This window comes from Bos indicus x Bos taurus, chromosome 20 (genome assembly GCF_003369695.1).
Source record: "Bos indicus x Bos taurus breed Angus x Brahman F1 hybrid chromosome 20, Bos_hybrid_MaternalHap_v2.0, whole genome shotgun sequence".
NCBI lineage: Eukaryota > Metazoa > Chordata > Mammalia > Artiodactyla > Bovidae > Bos > Bos indicus x Bos taurus.
In genome coordinates, this window is record NC_040095.1 from 56,962,569 (window position 1) to 56,979,784 (window position 17,216).

Genomic DNA, 17,216 nt, shown 5'->3' on the forward strand with positions numbered 1-17,216 from the left:
GAGTTGGACATGACTGAAGCGACTAACCATGCTGGTGTGTGAAGCAAAAAGAAGAAAGCATTTGAGCATGGAAAGAGGAAAACCAGTTTTGTTTCACAGACTGTCTGCATGAACATATTCATGTAGTATTTACCTCATCACTAAATATTCCTGCTCCCTTTTCTACTGTCTATTCAGCATTTCTGCAAATTAACTTCTTCCTGAACTAATCATGATTGCCAGCTATTGAACAAAAACACTACTTTTTGATGACTTTTCTGTGAAAATTTAGACCTGGTAGGCGATTTTATTGCAAAAAAAATTCTTTTTCCCTTAAAAATACTAAACTGTTAGGTTTCATGTTGTGGGCTCCTGGATGTCAAATGTCTCGAAGTCTTTAATTCTCAACAAATGTCAATATAAGAAATCATGAACCTCCAGGGCATATGAATCTTATTTACTGCTAACTTTATTCTGGGATCTTGACAAGAATTGTATGCAGCTACCTCGAGTTAATATTTCAAAGCAGTTACTAGTCCTGTTGGTTTATGTGATAGTCCTTAAGCAGCTGAATCAGGATAAGAAGGAAGTTGAGGATAGCTACTTTTAAAATTGGCATCTCCTAAAATGTTTTTGAGAGTCCCTTGGACTGCAAGGAGATCCAACCAGTCCCTTCTGAAGGAGATCAGCCCTGGGATTTCTTTGGAAGGACTGATGCTGAAGCTGAAACTCCAGTACTTTGGCCACCTCGTGCGAAGAGTTGACTCATTGGAAAAGACTCTGATGCTGTGAGGGATTGGGGGCAGGAGGAGAAGGGGACGACAGAGGATGAGATGGCTGGATGGCATCACTGACTCGATGGACATGAGTCTCAGTGAACTCCAGGAGTTGGTGATGGACAGTGAGGCCTGGCGTGCTGCGATTCATGGGGTTGCAAAGAGTCGGACACGACTGAGGGACTGAACTGAACTGAAAATGTTTTTACTTGCTAAAGATGGAGTTTTCCATTCATCTCTCAGTACCTGCTTTCTGCCATACTAATTTCTCTGATCTGAAGGTTTGGGTAGGGAGATATTTGGCATTTCCTTTTTTCCAACCGATTGATAATTCTTCCTTTTCAATCAAGTTGCCATATTCCGCTTCTAGGTTGTTTTTTTTTTTTTTTTTTTGCTGTACCATCAAAAGGTGGGTTAGGGAACTGAAGATATAAACTGTGAATGTAATGATTTTTACTTACCTGCTAATTTTTAGCCAAAGACAATGAGCTAAGGGGAATGACACAGCCACGGGTGCAACTTTGCCAGCAGCAGCAGTGACCTGACATGCTCTCTATTTCAACAGGAGGCAAGTTTCTCCCTCACTCTTGAATTTCCCCATCTGGACATCAGGCTACTCTGGCCAGGGAATTAAATGAGGCTGAACCCGATTACCAACATATTGCTTTATTTCTTGGTGGTAGTAAGTTAAGGCTTTCTAGAGTCATACAGCACGCAGTGATTTGAACATTAGAATTAAAACAACAACAACAATGAGCATTCAATTTAGCAGAGGCAGGAAGGAAGCAATGTTTAAAAACAGGTAAATTTCCTAGTGAGGCTTTTCGCGTGGTCTCTAAAAATCTGCTGAGCTGTTTCCCCAGGAACCACTGTCATAGATTCATACGACAAGGGGAAGTGGAATGGGTGAAGAGCAGACTGGGAGAAAGACCGAAATGGGGAAAGATAGGGCAAGCCAGGTAATCAGTGTGAAGGCTGGCTTTGTCTCAAGTTTGGAAGACAGTGTAGGTGCTATGGTCAAGAGGTGGTGATCAAGATATTTGGAATGGGACACCCCCTCTCTGGTTGTGTGAGCCGTTTTGGATCTTTCCTCTTATTCCAGGAGTATTACATTGGCTCACTTGGAAGATCTCAGTACGAAGGGTTAGGGACGATCCTTTGTGACTTATATTCTGAAGCTCTGAACAGAGTCACAAGTCACACAGCAGGGGAATGCTACCTTCAATCCCTTTCACAGTTCTAAACTTTGTTACCAGATACTATCCCCAGACAAACAATTCCTTTCTCCCTGTGGCACGTGGCATTGACTGCACCTCCAAGTTGCTGACAGTGTTGATTGGAGAGGTGGCCATATATCATGTGATGCCATCTCACTGCTATCTCCTTCTCAAAATAAGACAAAGACATGCAGGGAGCCTAACATGGGAGTGCAGCTGTCAACTGGTGTATAGGCTGGATGTGAAACTGTTCCATGTGCTTAGCTTGGAGACACTAGGCTCTGAGTGTGGAGGGTGGGTCCTCTGAGAACGAAATGAATGAACTGTTTGGAAAGCAAAGGAGGAGGGGTGTTGCCAGAGAATAATTTAAGAGAGGTCATGGGCTTATTAACAAAAATCAATGAAATGACATGAAAACAAGCAATGGGATTGTTGGCATCCTGACTTCGCATGAATGAGGATAGCAAATGGATTTCCATCCAAATAGGACCATTTCACATTTATACTTGGCAACGGCTTTAATGTTGGATATCAAAGTCTTAGCTGGTGGGCCAGCACCTACATCTTATCACATGTTCCCTCTTCCATTTGTGGGGCACTTTTGAGTGGACAGGATTTAAACTACCTGGAAATCTGCTCTGCATATTTGAGGAAGGACAAGCAGACATCACAGGGGAGGCACACAAGGTGGCAATCTGCACACGTGACACTTACGACTTAACGTCAATGGGCTTCACGTGATGCAGTCTGGATGCCCAAGGAAATAAACAGATGAGAAAACAGAAATGTGATCTGAATGACAAAGAACCGAGGCATCTGTTCCTGCCAGCTGTAGGGCAGATGTGTGCGTGCATGCCACGTGTGCAGCAACAGGGATTTGAAAAACCCTGGAGGACACGTGTTCTCCTGGGCCTCCCTTGTTAATTAAAAATTGTGAGTGTCTTCCTTCCTACTTGGAAACACTCAGAAAGATCAACCTGACTGGGGGAGGTGGGTTTTGCTGTGATTAGGAATTCCATCACCTCCATGCGATGGGGTGATGCCAAAAGCATGTGTGTACAGAAGCCGTCCATCTGGCTGGGCAAGAGAGGATGACCAAGAGACTCACTCATCAAAAGAAACAAACTGAATGACACTCAGATTAGGGAGAAGAACATACAGGAGGTGGGGTTGGCACGCCTCCTGAAAGCAGTCACAGAATAGATATCCTTGGAAGAGGTAGATGCCTCTTGTGCTGCCAAGGAGCTTGGGTTTACTGACATCTCTTGTTCCCTCGATTCTAAAATGGGCATGAAGCTCATCCTTGATTAGATCAGAGGAAGTCCTGTGATTCAGGGCTGGAAGCAGAAGCCCAGAGAAGTCAAATGCTTTGCCCAAGGTCACACAGCTAGTAAGTGGTGGAGCGGGAGTGGGGTGGAACGAGGCAGGTCTCTTCTTTCACCCTGTTAACTGCTGCAAGTGATCCTTTAAAAGGGTTTATAAGTGCTGCATATATAGCAGGTGCTGTGACATTTATTTAACAAGAATTTTGCTTGGGTATGGGATGGGAGAGTGTGGTTTAGGCCAGTCAAGCAGTTTAAAGAGGAGGAGGTGTGGAGAGCAGTATTATTCTGACGATTTGTTGTTACTGTAGGAGAGGGAGGGGTAGGGTTGGAGAGATGGGGTGCAGAACTCTGGGGATGTGGCCAGGAGGAAAGAAACTGAAAAGGGGATGTTCTTAAAGACATTGCAGTCAGCTTTCTGAGGTACATGTTTTTGAGAAGAGACATCACCACCAATGACCTGATTCCCCCTGCAAAAAACCGTTGTCTGGAATAGAAATGGGGCTCCCTCACCCTCCTTTCCTAGCCCTCTGTTGCCCGTGAGAAATTAGAAAGAAGAAAAGCCAGATCCATAAGAAGAACCTTCCTGGAAGAAAGAAGCTGTTCCGAGTGGGTGTCGGTGCTTACATAGGCTGCTCTGAAAAAAAACAAAACAAAACAAAAAAACCAACGTGTTCTGTTCAGGTCTGTACGGTGACAGCGATGGGCGGGAGGCTGTCCCTTCAGAAGAAGGCAGGGTTGGTGTGCTCGATGACGCAGCGCTTGCAGTGGCGTTTCACGAAGCGCAGCGCCTCCACGGACACCTCGCAGTCCTGCACGTTCAGCATCTGCAGGTCAAAGCAGTTGGCCGCCACGATCTGCAGGCCCTGGCCCGTGATGCTCTCGCAAGACTTGAGGCTGAGGCGCTTGAGATTGAAGCAGTTCAGGGCCAGGCACTCCAGGCCCGTGTCAGAGACCAGAGGGCATTTGCCGATGTCCAGGGACTTGAGTTTGGCGCAGTTCTTGGCGAGGTACTCCAGGCCGTGGTCCGTGATGCCCTCGCAGCCCCTGGCATTGAGGTAGCGCAGCTTGCCGCAGTACTTGGCCACGTAGCGGATGCCCACATCGGTGACCCGGCCGCAGTGCGCAATGCTGAGGTACCGCAGGCGGGACTCCAGCTTGGCGATCTCGCGCAGGCCAAAGTCGCTGACGAAGCGGCAGTCGCTGACGCTCAGCTCCTTGATGGAGGTGCAGTAGATCATCAGGTAGCGGAGGCCCTCGTCAGTGAGGCGGACGCAGCGCCGCAGGTACAGGTGGGTCAGCTGCGTGCAGTGGGCCGCGATGGTGTGCAGGCCTTCGTCTTCCAGCACGAAGCAATCTGTCATGTCCAGGTAGCGGATGGAGATCTGTTTGCCGTGCAAGGGGGACAGTTTAATGGAGGCCTCGCGGGTCAAGCTGATGCAGGTCACCTTGGAGCATCCTAGACGGAGAGACAGAACACACGCTCAGAACGACCTCGGGGAACGGGGAATGGTGGGGGGGCTCCTGAATAGATTCCTACCCCTCTCTGGATTTGGGTCCCTTCCCTTCCTGGCTGCTCAGGAGACGGAATGCAAGAATGGGCCTTCCGTGTTCATCATTTAACTACTCTGGGCTTAAGAGGCTTTGGGGTTTTAGAATCAGAAAGATAAGGGTTCCAATGGATCTAGATCCATCAATGGTTGGCCTGATGTTTGGGCAAATCGGTCCTTCAAGTAGGTCCTTTGCTTTAAAATAAGGGTGCTCTGCTTCCCTGGAAGGTGGCTGTAAAGAAGACATGAGACTGTGTGTGTAAATATCCCATCCTGGTTCTGGAAAGTTCAGGAAGCTCAGTTCTTACCCTGCAGTGATCTGGTAGCTCTCTGATCCAAAGAAGTGAGATAGGAAATAGAAGGCTGGACCATGACTGCAGTTTGGCAGAAAGAGCACTGGCTTGGGAGTCACAATCCATCTCAGGTCTACTTTTTATGGTCTGAGGCAGGAGGGTTAAGTTTTCTGAGTCTCAAGACTCTTCTCTGAAATGGGAGTGAGTAGCTGGTATGCCTATAACTCTGGGGATATAATAATGAGGATGCAACCAGGTAATGGATATGGATATACTTTGAAAACCATGGGAAATATATGTCATTAGTCTAACAAAGTGACCGTCTAGGGATTCAGTTCCACCTTCTCTGGTCCAGGAAGAACAAAATCAGGATTATCCTCTATCCCTTCAACCAGTTTGTCCTGCTTTTACCCGCTACGATCTATTTTCACAGCTGCCAGACACATCCTGGAACAGTACTCCTGTCATGCTCAAGGCCGTCTCACTACAAGCGTAAAAGCTAACGTCTAAAGGGGGCCTCCAAGGACCTGCACCCCTGGGCCCTTATGCCTTCCCCCTCTTCCAAGCCCACTGGCCTCTTTGCTAGTTCCCAGATGGCTCAGGTGCCTCCCTGCCTCAGCAACTGTGCACTGGACAGGGCCTCCCTGGATAACTCCCTGGGTCACCCCCACTTTCTTAGGCTTCAGAGCAACTGTCCTTTCATAGGACAACTCTTTGTGAGTCATCCTGAATGAACCAGTACTCTCTGCCTGACTCCCATTTATTTTCAGCATTCGTTATCACTTTGAGGCATTATATACCTATTTATTCACTTTTATTCACATTTATTTATGTGTTTGCTGTCCTCATGGAATGTAAGTTCCTGAGAAAAAAGGACTCACACTCTTCACTGCTGTATCCCTCACACCTGGTTCAGAGCTGGTTCTCACTAAGTACCTGTTGAATGAACAAATGAATGAATGATTTATAGAGTGTATACAGTCCCTATATATCAGGGCTTCTCTGATAGCTCAGTTGGTAAAGGATCCGCCTGCAATGCAGGAGACCCCAGTTTGATTCCTGGGTCGGGATGATCTGCTGGAGAAGGGATAGGCTACCCACTCCAGTATTCTTGGGCTTCCCTGTGGCTCAGCTGGTAAAGAGTCTGCCTGCAATGCGGGAGACCTGGGTTTGATCCCTGGGTTAGGAAGATCCCCTGGAGAAAGGAAAGGCTACCCACTCCAGTATTCTGGCCTGGAGAATTCCATGGACTGTGTAGTTCATGGCGGTCACAAAGAGTCAGACACAACTGAGTGACTTCACTTTCCTTCACTTTCATGCAGTCTTTTATAGGAAAACCTGATGGGATAATCCAACTTCCAACATTTAAATATCCTCAGGATTGTGATCGAGGCTGAGGTATATCTAACATTGATAAACCAACTATTTTATAGTTAATTATAATGCCTTTTGTTTCTGTTGAAAGATAACGTTTACAAAGTGCTTTTTATAAACATTTGAGAAAACGTTTATTGATTTTCTTCATTCTTTTTTTTTTCACTTGATTCTTCAAACAATCTGTTTTCTAGACAAGGAAATTAGTACTCAGGAAGATATCTTTAGATGCCTCTCTAAACTCCTTTCCCCTAAATATGTGTGGGAATAAATTTTATATGTATATATTTATACCATATATTATATAACTATTATATATTTTATGACATATGAAACACTCATTTCATTATATATTTCAGTTCATTGTATATTACTATTTAAAATATGTACACAGTCTATTTTAGTATATGAACATACATCATTAATATACATAGCCAAATACATCATATAAATGTAATAATACATATATTTCCTTCCACTACGTAGACTGTACATATACTTTTCATTTTCTCTCTCCTCCACCCAAATCCCTCTGCCGCTCTAAAGCCAGGCGCCTCACCTCCGGGGCTCCGCGCCTTGGCTGATGACGTCATCTCCAAGCCTTCTAAGCAACCACGTGATAGTGTTAATGGGGACTTTCCTCCCACTCCTGGCAGGCTGCCCAGGAAACTCTTATAATATAAAATTCAGGTCCTGGGAATAATGACATTCAGAAGCCATGTGCTACCAAGTCGAAGAATTTCAGGAAGGAGCAAAGCATACATCCCAGCATTGGAGAACAAAGATGTGGCTTGTCAGAGCCTGTGCGCACAACTCCAGGGGGCTCTGTGGTTTTGCAGAAGGTGGTTGGTACCCCTCAACTGTCGCTCTGAACTCTCCCTTTGTTTGAAGTTCTTGTTTTACACTGACTGCGATCCTGCTTATGCTGAATCTGTATGTTCACACCGTGGCTGCCCATCTATCATGACGGTGAAGGCACTTAACGATCACAGGACAACTTTGTTCCTAAACTCTTAGTTCCAGTTTCCTATTTAAGAAAGAAATATCCAGTAAAACCTGCTGCATTCCAGGAAGGATACTCTATTCGGTCCAGGGAAACATTTGTCTGCATTTTGAAACCAAACCCCAATTTAATGAAATACTAGCTTAGCTCACTTTTGATGAAGACAAAATCATATCACATTTTGATATGCTTGCATCATTTTAGGTCAATCATTTTAAATTTCAGCTTTAGCCCTTTTATAGATTTGCTAAGTTTGGGTTGAAAATAAACTGATTCATGGCTCAATGGGTAATATCTGTGGGCAGTGGATGCATGTATATATTACAGACTTGCAGAGAACATGAGAAATCATTCCCTTTGAACTTCATTTTTTAAAGATGAGGCATCTCAGATTCAGTGAGATTATATGACTTGTACAGTCAGACTACAGAGAATTTTCCTGATCCAAGACTTCTAATATAGCAGGGATGGTAAGAACTGACTAAGAAATAGCATGCAATTGATGAATTGCATGAGAGATGTATGATAGATGTACCAGCATGAAGTGAATATTTAGACACTGGGGTATCATAAGTCTTGGGAGTGGGGATTCTTGGAAGAGAGAAATAATTTGAATACACAAATATGGAACCCAGGTAGTATAAAGTAATAGCAGGAGCAAATTCAAGGGACAGGAAAGCATGGAGGCAGAGGGGGAGTGAGCAGTATTCACAGGATAAAACACAGGATTTATCCTGTGTGGCAGCTAAGATGGGAATAATCCACTGGGATTGGATCTTGGGGGCCTGTTTTACCATGCAGGATAAGGAGTAGGGATATTACACAACCAGGAGTGGATAGTATGGGTTGAACAAATCTGGGGCTATCTTTAATTAATTCCAGATTTGGTTCAGCTTTTACAAAAATGCTCATTACAACCTTCTCTCATTATTGGGTAATAATACTCTGGGATATAAAAGGATGATATCAACAAAGACCAACTACTGCCTCGTAAGTGTGTTACTGAATAAAACACACATGGGAGAACTTAACATGAATGAACTCATCTAGTCCTCCCAACCGTTTTACTGATGAGGAAGTTTTAGTCACTGTGCTATAGCTTTCCGAGCGCTTGTTCAGAGCAGTCACGAATGACAACTTTGTTTGAACCCTTTAGAAATCAAGATGACTGTTTGGGGCTTTGAAACTCCTCTGTTGAACAAATTACATTATCACAAAATACAGATATAAACTATGCCTCATTTTTTCCCATATAAAACTCATAATGAATTGAGAATACACAAGCACCCAGTTGCAAAACCGAGCAACGCTCTACCTGCTTACACCTGGGAGGATACCCTCAGCTTCCCAGGGGTCAGGCCGGAAAGGCTTTACTTAGGGGATGCTTGCACTGGGCCTCCGGCAATGAGACATCTGTTAAGAAGGTTTTGGGGGAGGTGAAAGGGGGCAGAGGAGGGAATGGCATGCAGGTCAGAGAGGTGCCCACACATCATAGTGTGCACAGGCATGGTGTACTTGGGAAATTCAAATGGTTCCAGGAAACACAGCATTCAGGTTACTAGGGGCAGGGTGAGATTTGAACCTAGAAAGAGCAGCTCATGAGGTGCCATATATGCTTTGCTAAGCAACTTTTTCCCTACATGTCACGAGGAGGGATTGGAGATTTTATGCAGGGAAATAAAGGGTTAGCTTCTCAGTTTGAAAACATTCCTCTGGACCTTGGTTGTGTAGAAGGTGTATGGATGGAGTTGAGGTGGGTGTAAGGCCAGTGATAGGGCAAGCATGCATCCAGGCAGGCAGGCAGAAGAGAGGGGGTGGACTTAACATTCTGGGGGAGTAGAATCACCTGGGCAGGACTCAATTGGTCTCATATAACAGATCAGGAAGGGTAGTAAGGAGGACTCCCAGGTCTCCAAGTATAGGGGAGCCTTTGGAAGCAACTTCACTTGTAATAATCATAAGATTTAAACTTTAAAAATTGGTTAGTTGTAATATATTCTATTGATGTTTAGAGATGTTATTAATTGTGATGGTTAATTTTATGTGTCAACTTGACTAGGTGACAAAGTGCCAAGATATTTGGCTGAACCTTATTTCTAGGTGTGCCTGTGAGCATTTTTCTGGATAAGATTAACATTTGAACCAGGAGACTCAGGCAGACTGCCCTTCCCAATGCATATGGTTGTTGTCGTTCAGTGGCTAAGTCATTCTTTGCCACCCCATGGACTGCAGCATGCCAAGCTTCCCTATCCTTCACTGTCTTCTGGAGCTTGCTCAAACTCATGTCCATTGAATTGGTGATGCCATCCAGCCATCTTATCCTTTGTTGTCCCCTTCTCCTCCTACCTTCACTCTTTCCCAGCCTCAGGGTCTTTACCAATGAGTCAGTTCTTTGCATCAGGTGGCCAAAGTATTGGAGTTTCAGCTTCAGCATCAGTCCTTCCAATTAATATTCAGGACTGATTTTCTTTAGGATTGACTGGTTTGATGTCCTTGCAGGCCAAGGGACTCTCTAGAGTCTTCTCCAACACCACAGTTCAAAAGCATCAATTCTTCAGTGCTCAACTTTCTTTATGGTCCAACTCTCATATTCATACATGACTACTGGAAAAACCATAGCTTTAACTAGACAGATCTTTTCTGGTAAAGTGATGTCTCTGCTTTTTAATACGCTGTTTAGTAGGTTTGTCATAGCTTTTCTTCCAAGGATTAAGTGTCTTTTCATGTCATGGCTGCAGGCACCATCTGCAGTGATTTTGAAGCCCAATAAAATAAAGTCTGTCACTATTTCCATCTATTTGTTTTCTCATCTATTTGCCATGAAGTGATGGGACCAGATGCTATGATCTTTGTTTTTTGAATGCTGAGTTTTAAGCCAGCTTTTTCATTCTCCTCTTTCACTTTCATCAAGAGGCTCTTTGGTTCCTCTTCGCTTTCTGCCATAAGGGTAGTATCATCTGCATATCTGAGGTTATTGATATTTCTCCGGGCAATGTTGATTCCAGATTGTGCTTCATCCAGCCTGGCATTTTGCATGATGTACTTTACATATAAGTTAAATAAGCAGGGTGACAATATACAGTGTTAACATACTCCTTTCCTATTTTGGGACCAGTCCCTTATTCCATGTCCAGTTCTAACTGTTGCTTCTTGACCTGCAAACACATTTCTCAAGAGGCAGGTAATCTCTTTACACACACACACACACACACACACACATATATATATATGCACACACACATATATATGGGACATATATATATATATAACTGGGACATACATATAAAACACCTCATATATATATCTGTCCCATATATATATACATATATATATACACACACACATACATACACTATTGCTTCTATTTCTCTGGAGAACTGTGTTGTCTAGTCACTCAGTTGTGTCTGACTCTTTGCAACCCCATAGAGTGTTGCTCTCCAGACTCCTCTGTCCATTGGACTCTCCAGGCAAGAATATTGGAATGTGTTGCCATTTCCTTTTCCAGAGGATCTTCCCAACCCAGGGATTGAACCCGAGTCTAATATGCATGAGCAGGCATATTCTTTACCACTGAGTCACCAGCTAAGCCCTAGAGAACCATGACTAAACATTAATAAAAGGTAATAAGTGATAATGAATAAATGCTAGAGCTAGTTATAGAAACTTTCAGTGACTTTTAAAGATAACTTTCAAGGCAGGCATGCTAGGGATGGGAGGGGCAGTTTCACGTTCTCTGGGGGAGTTAAGCTCTAGACAGCCAAGCTCTATACTCAGTGGCAAGTATATTGCCACTGGAGGGCACCGTTTGGAGGTGGTGACACAAATCACCCTTATGAGTTGTTGGGTATTTGGAGTTCATCTACCTGAAAATACCCACCACCATTCCTGACAATATTTAGAATTCTGTGCTCTTAGTGAGTTAGAGATTCCCCCGTTTACACAGTCTTTATTTACACAGATATCCAGGTCAGGTTGATAGGGAGAAGCTTAATACATAACGGTTAGCACAGGGGCCAAGCAGCGTCCACTCACTCGGGCTAGAAGCCCGGAAACTTCCATCCCCAAACAGCACAGGCACTTTCCATATTTCCGAATCTCAAAAGAAGCCCAAAGACAAAATACAATTACTTGCAGCCTGTCCTGAGGGTGCACAGGGGAGCCCCTTTAACAAAGATGGGGATTCCAAAACAGTGTCATTTTCTAATCTAAGAAAAATAAAATAAAATGAGGTGTTTATAAAAGAGGCCCACAGGATTCAGAACCTTTGAATGTTAAAGAATCCAATCCCTTAGTCCCCACACCCCTGTTTTTTTTTTTTTTTTAAGAAGAGGAAAGACACCTAGGGAAAGCTGTGAACTGTCCCAAATCACAGACTTTTGAAGCTAGTTCCCACCGCATCATAATGCTTTCTCTTTCCAGAATTCCTTGGGCGGGGGGAAATGTAAGAAAACCTCTTCGCTTCCTGCTTCTTTATGCCAACAGCTGCTCACGACTAACTGAACATACGGTTTCCATGGCTTTGTGCTGGAGCCAACTCAAGGAGGGGAGCAGGGAAAGAATGTACGAGAAATAATTGACTGTCATCGGAAATATTTTCAGATGTCGGTTTTCAAAAGAGAGAGTGAGCTCCGAGAGCTGACTTTTACCTCAGGTTTTGTTAGAGGATATCATTTACCTCAGATGCTGGTAAATCCCCAACTCTATTTCTTGGCCTGTTCAGTGGTTTTTACTTTTGACCCCTCCCCAACAGTCCCTGAGGTTGTGGCTCGCGCTGCTCATTTCTTTAACTCCCAGTTGCATCTCACACACTCCAGCCTCTCAAATGTGTGTCTTTTGACTGGGTAGCAGATGAGATAAAGAAAGGCTGTTAGTCTGGCTGGATCCACGTCTGGCGCCTCAGTGCGAGTCTGGGCTTTAATTCTTCCTGCCTGTGAGAGGTTTGAAAGCAAAGCAGCCATGCTGGGAATTCCTTCATTTTAAAAAAAGAACTAAAGGGTTTCCCTCATAGCTCAGTTGGTAAAGAATCTGCCTGCAATGCAGGAGACCCTGGTTCGATTCCTGGGTCGGGAAGATCTGCTGGAGAAGGGAAAGGCTACCCACTCCAGTATTCTTGGGCTTCCCTTGTGGCTCAGCTGGTAAAGAATCCACCTGCATTGCAGGAGACTTGGGTTCGATCCTTGGGTTGGGAAGATCCCCTGGAGAAGGGAAAGGCTACCCACTCCAGTATTCTGGCCTGGAGAATTCTATGGACTGTATAAATCCATGGAGTTGCAAAGAGGAGGACACGACTGAGCAACTTTCACTTCACTTTCAAAGGCTTCACTTGGTGGGCCCTACCCTTGTACTCTGTAATTAAGAATACTGCTTGATGGCAGAGGCCAACACAATACTGTGAAATGATTTTCCTTCAATTAAAAATAAATAAGTTTGGGAAATAAAAAGAATATTGCTTGAGAAAAGATGCAAAAGCAACCCAAGGCTGAGGAGGGTAGGAGTGTAATATGAGGAGACCCTGAGCCATGATGGATTTTTCCCAGTGTCTGCAAAATTTCCAGCCATGGTGACCACTGGCCACAGCACAGAATCAGCTTAAACACAGCTCTTAGGCTCCATGCGACAGTGACCAGTGGATGTCAGGGCAGTTTCTAAACTACTTCGGTTTCAGCTAGAGAGCTGGCTCTCATGTATCTGTGATTAGATACTTAGTTCCCATTATCCATGATTTGTGCTGCCCTGCTGGCTCAGTAGGAGACCCAGCTTCGATCCCTGGGTCGGGAAGATCCCCTGGAAAAGGGAACAGCAACTCACTCCAGTATTCTTGCTTGGAGAATTCCAAGGACAGAGGAGCCTGGTGGGCTACAGTCCAGGGGATCTCAAAGAGTCAGATATGACTGAGCGACTAACACACCACCACCTATCTATGGTTGCTCTGAAATTACTTTGAGAATTATGGGGAGGAAAGACACACTTGACAGTCACACTAACTTGTGGGACTTGCCTAGCTGCTCCAGTGGTTAAGACTTCACCTTCCAAAGCAGGTTCTATCCCTGGTCAGGGAGCTAAGCTCTCACATGCTTCTTGGGCAAGAAACCAAAACATAAATCAGAAGCTATATTGTAACAAATTCAATAAAGACTTTTTAAAAGGTCCACATCAAGAAATAAAAAAGGCACACTAACTTGAATTGCCAGACATAAGATGCCTCTAAGTCCTCTAAGAAGTTGACATCATTTGACAAAAGGGATACCTCTGGCTCCCAGAATCATGGTTCCATAAAGACAGTTTTATAGGAAGAAGAGTCACCCTGCTGAGCCCTGAATATCACAAAGGGGGACCCTTCCCAAGTGTCAGCGTCCTCTCCTGCTTTGGGAGGATGCACTGGGAAGGGCCCACGGATGGCCACGTACCTGACACATCAAGGTGCTCCAGGTTGGGACAGAGGGACACCACGTCGAAGACTGCCTCGTTGGAGATGTTGTAGCAGCCGGAGACTTCCAGCCGCCGGAGCTCCGGGCAGCACTGGGCAATGGTGTAAAGACCTCGGTCCGTGAGCCGCCTGCAGCCACTGACACTGACGGTTTCCAGCATGAGACAGACGTTGGGTGTGTCCTGACAGAGTCTGCGGGTGAGCACCTTGAGGGCGCGGTCCACATTGATGGTCTCGCCCGTCAGGCGGATAGTCCTCCAGAGGCGCGGGTCCCAGGCCAGGTTGTACCAGCGGCGGCACACGCGCGCGCAGCGGCACAGCTGGTTGGTGGGCAGGAAGGAGAAGACCTGCACCATGGCGTGGTCCGGGAGCCGCTCGATGCTGGCCTGCTCCTTCTGGGGCCTGGAGGCCAGCCGGATGAGCGGGTGGGTGAGGCGGGTCGGGGGCGGGGAGTGGACCATGGCCACCGTCTCCCCGGTGATGGAGGACGAGGAGGTGGACGAGCCCCTTCCATTCTGAAATCCCGGCAGGTTGGGTGGACATATCAGGGCTGGGCTGGGCGTGCTCAGTGTGCGCATGCTCAGGTCGGAGTCTGGCAAAGGACAGAGAACAAAGGGTTAAGGATGGACGGGGCGGAGTGGCGGGGGTGGGGGCGGGGGAGGCCGGGAAGGAGGCAGGGAGGTGGCACCCTGTCCACTGACATCCTTCCTGGGCAGACGCCGGCTCAATCTGTCTCATTGGAAGCAGGAGCCCACGCAAGTTTTCCCCATTAAGAAAAGGGCTAATTCTTCACTATCTCCCCAGGGGTGGGCAAACTATCTCTAAAGGGTCAGATAAGAAATAGTGGAAGCACTGCAGGCCATCTGGGTTCCATCCCTGTTGCAATTACTCAGTCCTGCTGTTTTAGTGCAAAAGCTGCCATAAACAACACGAAAACAAGCCCAGCCGTCCTGGCTATTTTTCCATAAAACTTGTTCTGTAAAAACAGATCAGCTGATTTGGCCCCAGGGTTATAGTTTTCTGACCTCTGATCTACATTAACGGTGATTATCTAAAGGGCACAACTCCAAAGTTTTATTATTTCTATACTGGGAGAAGAAAGCTCATATATTGTGAACACAAACTGATTTATTTTGGTTAGGCAGATGCTTATGCTTCATTTATAAAGGAGAGGAATGCATTTTAAAGGAGAAGACTGGCCAGTGGGGAGAGAGCATTAGCTATCTTTGCCCTCACCTGCCCCCTAGTGTCCAGCCCCCCATCTTTTGATAATGGTACCCCAAACTCTGTGATCTGGGTTCTGGAGAGCCACCCTGCTTCCTTCCCCTGTCAGACTAGGCACTTCAGATGGTATTTGCAGTCCTTGAATATCTGTTGCAATATTTATTTTTCTTTCTTATCAATAATTCCTCACTTTGCATTTGAATAATGTGACTTTTTTTTCTGTTCCTTGGAACCAAAAAGGTCACTTGATGAAGAAGTAAATGGTTTTTAAATTTATGAGGGATTGAGAGACCTTTAGAATGCTGCTTTAAGAAGTCTGCTCATTTCATATCCCTCCCCCAACCTTTATATATATGGAAGAATTTATTCTTGCCCTATATAAATGTTTGTATGTTATACATTTTACATATATAGATGGATAGATTTATTTAGGAAGACATTTATTCTTTCTAAATATGTTTATATATTTCATACACACGTGTGAATATATATATATACACACACACATGCACACACACATATATTGTATATACATATATATATAGAGAGAGAGAGAGAGAGAGAGAGAGTTTACCTCCAAAATACACAATTCTTTACCTGTGAAATAAGTGAATTGGTCTAGATAATTTCTAAGTCACTTTCAGCTCTAATTATAGCTCTAAAGACTTAAACAAAAATTTTATCCTTGTGTGCTTTTTCACATTTTGTATCTTGGGAATTTTCATTCAAACACTTGTCTTTTCAAAGAACTCCCAGTAATAACACATAGAACTTCTGACACAGGACATCTCTGCTGTGTATTTGTAGTTTTCTCATTGATAGATTTTTTCTATGTTTTCTTTTAAATTTACTTCTCTGTGGCCTAACACTGAAGATGCCCTACACAGGTCACCACTTTTCTCCTGGAGCATCTTTGAATTATTGTCTGCCCCTCCCTCAGCCCCATACACTTACAGACACACCTTGTCTGCCTCTTGAAGTATGAAACCTTTTGTGACTGAGTGCAACTGCCACCCCCTCTAAGAATAGTTGGGCTTCCAATGGCACCCCACTCCAGTACTCTTGCCTGGAAAATCCCATGGATGGAGGAGCCTGGAAGGCTGCAGTCCATGGGGTCACTGAGGGTCAGACACGACTGACTGACTTCACTTTCACTTTTCACTTTCATGCATTGGAGAAGGAAATGGCAACCCACTACTGTATTCTTGCCTGGAGAATCTGAGGGACAGGGGAGCCTGGTGGGCTGCTGTCTATGGGGTCGCACAGAGTCGGACACGGCTGAAGTAACTTAGCAGCAGCAGCATAGTTCAGTTGGTGAAGAATCTGCCTGCAATGCAGGAGACCCCAGTTTGATTCCTGGGTCTGGAAAATCCGCTGGAGAAGGGATAGCCTACCCACTCCTATATTCTTGGGCTTCCCTTGGGGCTCAACTGGTAAAGAATCCCCCTACAATGTGGGGGACCTGGGTTCGATCCCTGGGTTGGGAAGATCCCCTGGAGAAGGGAAAGGCTACCCTTTCACAGAATACCACTCCAGTATTCTGGCCTGGAGAATTCCATGGACTTTACAGTCCATGGGGTGGCAAAGAGTCTGACATGACTGAGCGACTTTCACTTCACTAATAGTTCCTTTCTGTCTTTGAGATAAAATGAATTCCTTCCCTTTTGAAATCCCCACCCTTCCTTATACAGGCAAGTGTGAATTTATCTTTCCCTATTGCTTGATTGTATTATTTTTCTCACTTTTGCATTTCTCCCTATACCCCCATATCCTTTGTCATGTGATTCTGCAGTCTTCCTAGGCAGAGTATATTTCTTCAGTCCAGTGATGTGGGCTTTGGCCATGTGACTTGCTTTGGTTAGCAGATCTTAGGGGATGTGATTTGCCCAAAGCCATTTGTGTGGTTGGGCTTGCCCACCTGTTTCTATCATCACCCTGGGAAGAACATCCTCAGTTGGTCCACTGACCTTAGAATGATGAGAAGCCCATCACCTCATCAGATGAGCAGACAGAAGTGGCTCCAACCTGCAGCTTAAAGCCAAGCTCAACCA

The 17,216-nt window shown here is 45.1% G+C and overlaps 1 protein-coding gene across 1 annotated transcript in view; it reads right to left on the reverse strand.

Moving 5' to 3' along the window:
* Positions 1-1,401: 1,401 nt before the first annotated feature.
* FBXL7 (F-box and leucine rich repeat protein 7) overlaps positions 1,402-17,216 on the reverse strand; it is a 471,955-nt gene continuing 456,140 nt past the window's right edge. The window contains exons 3-4 of the mRNA XM_027520145.1: positions 13,922-14,533; positions 1,402-4,753 (exon numbers count right to left, since the gene is read on the reverse strand). Of these exons, the coding sequence (XP_027375946.1) occupies positions 4,017-4,753; positions 13,922-14,533 (1,349 nt within the window). The 3' untranslated portion in view covers positions 1,402-4,016. The remainder of the gene's footprint in view (positions 4,754-13,921; positions 14,534-17,216) is intronic.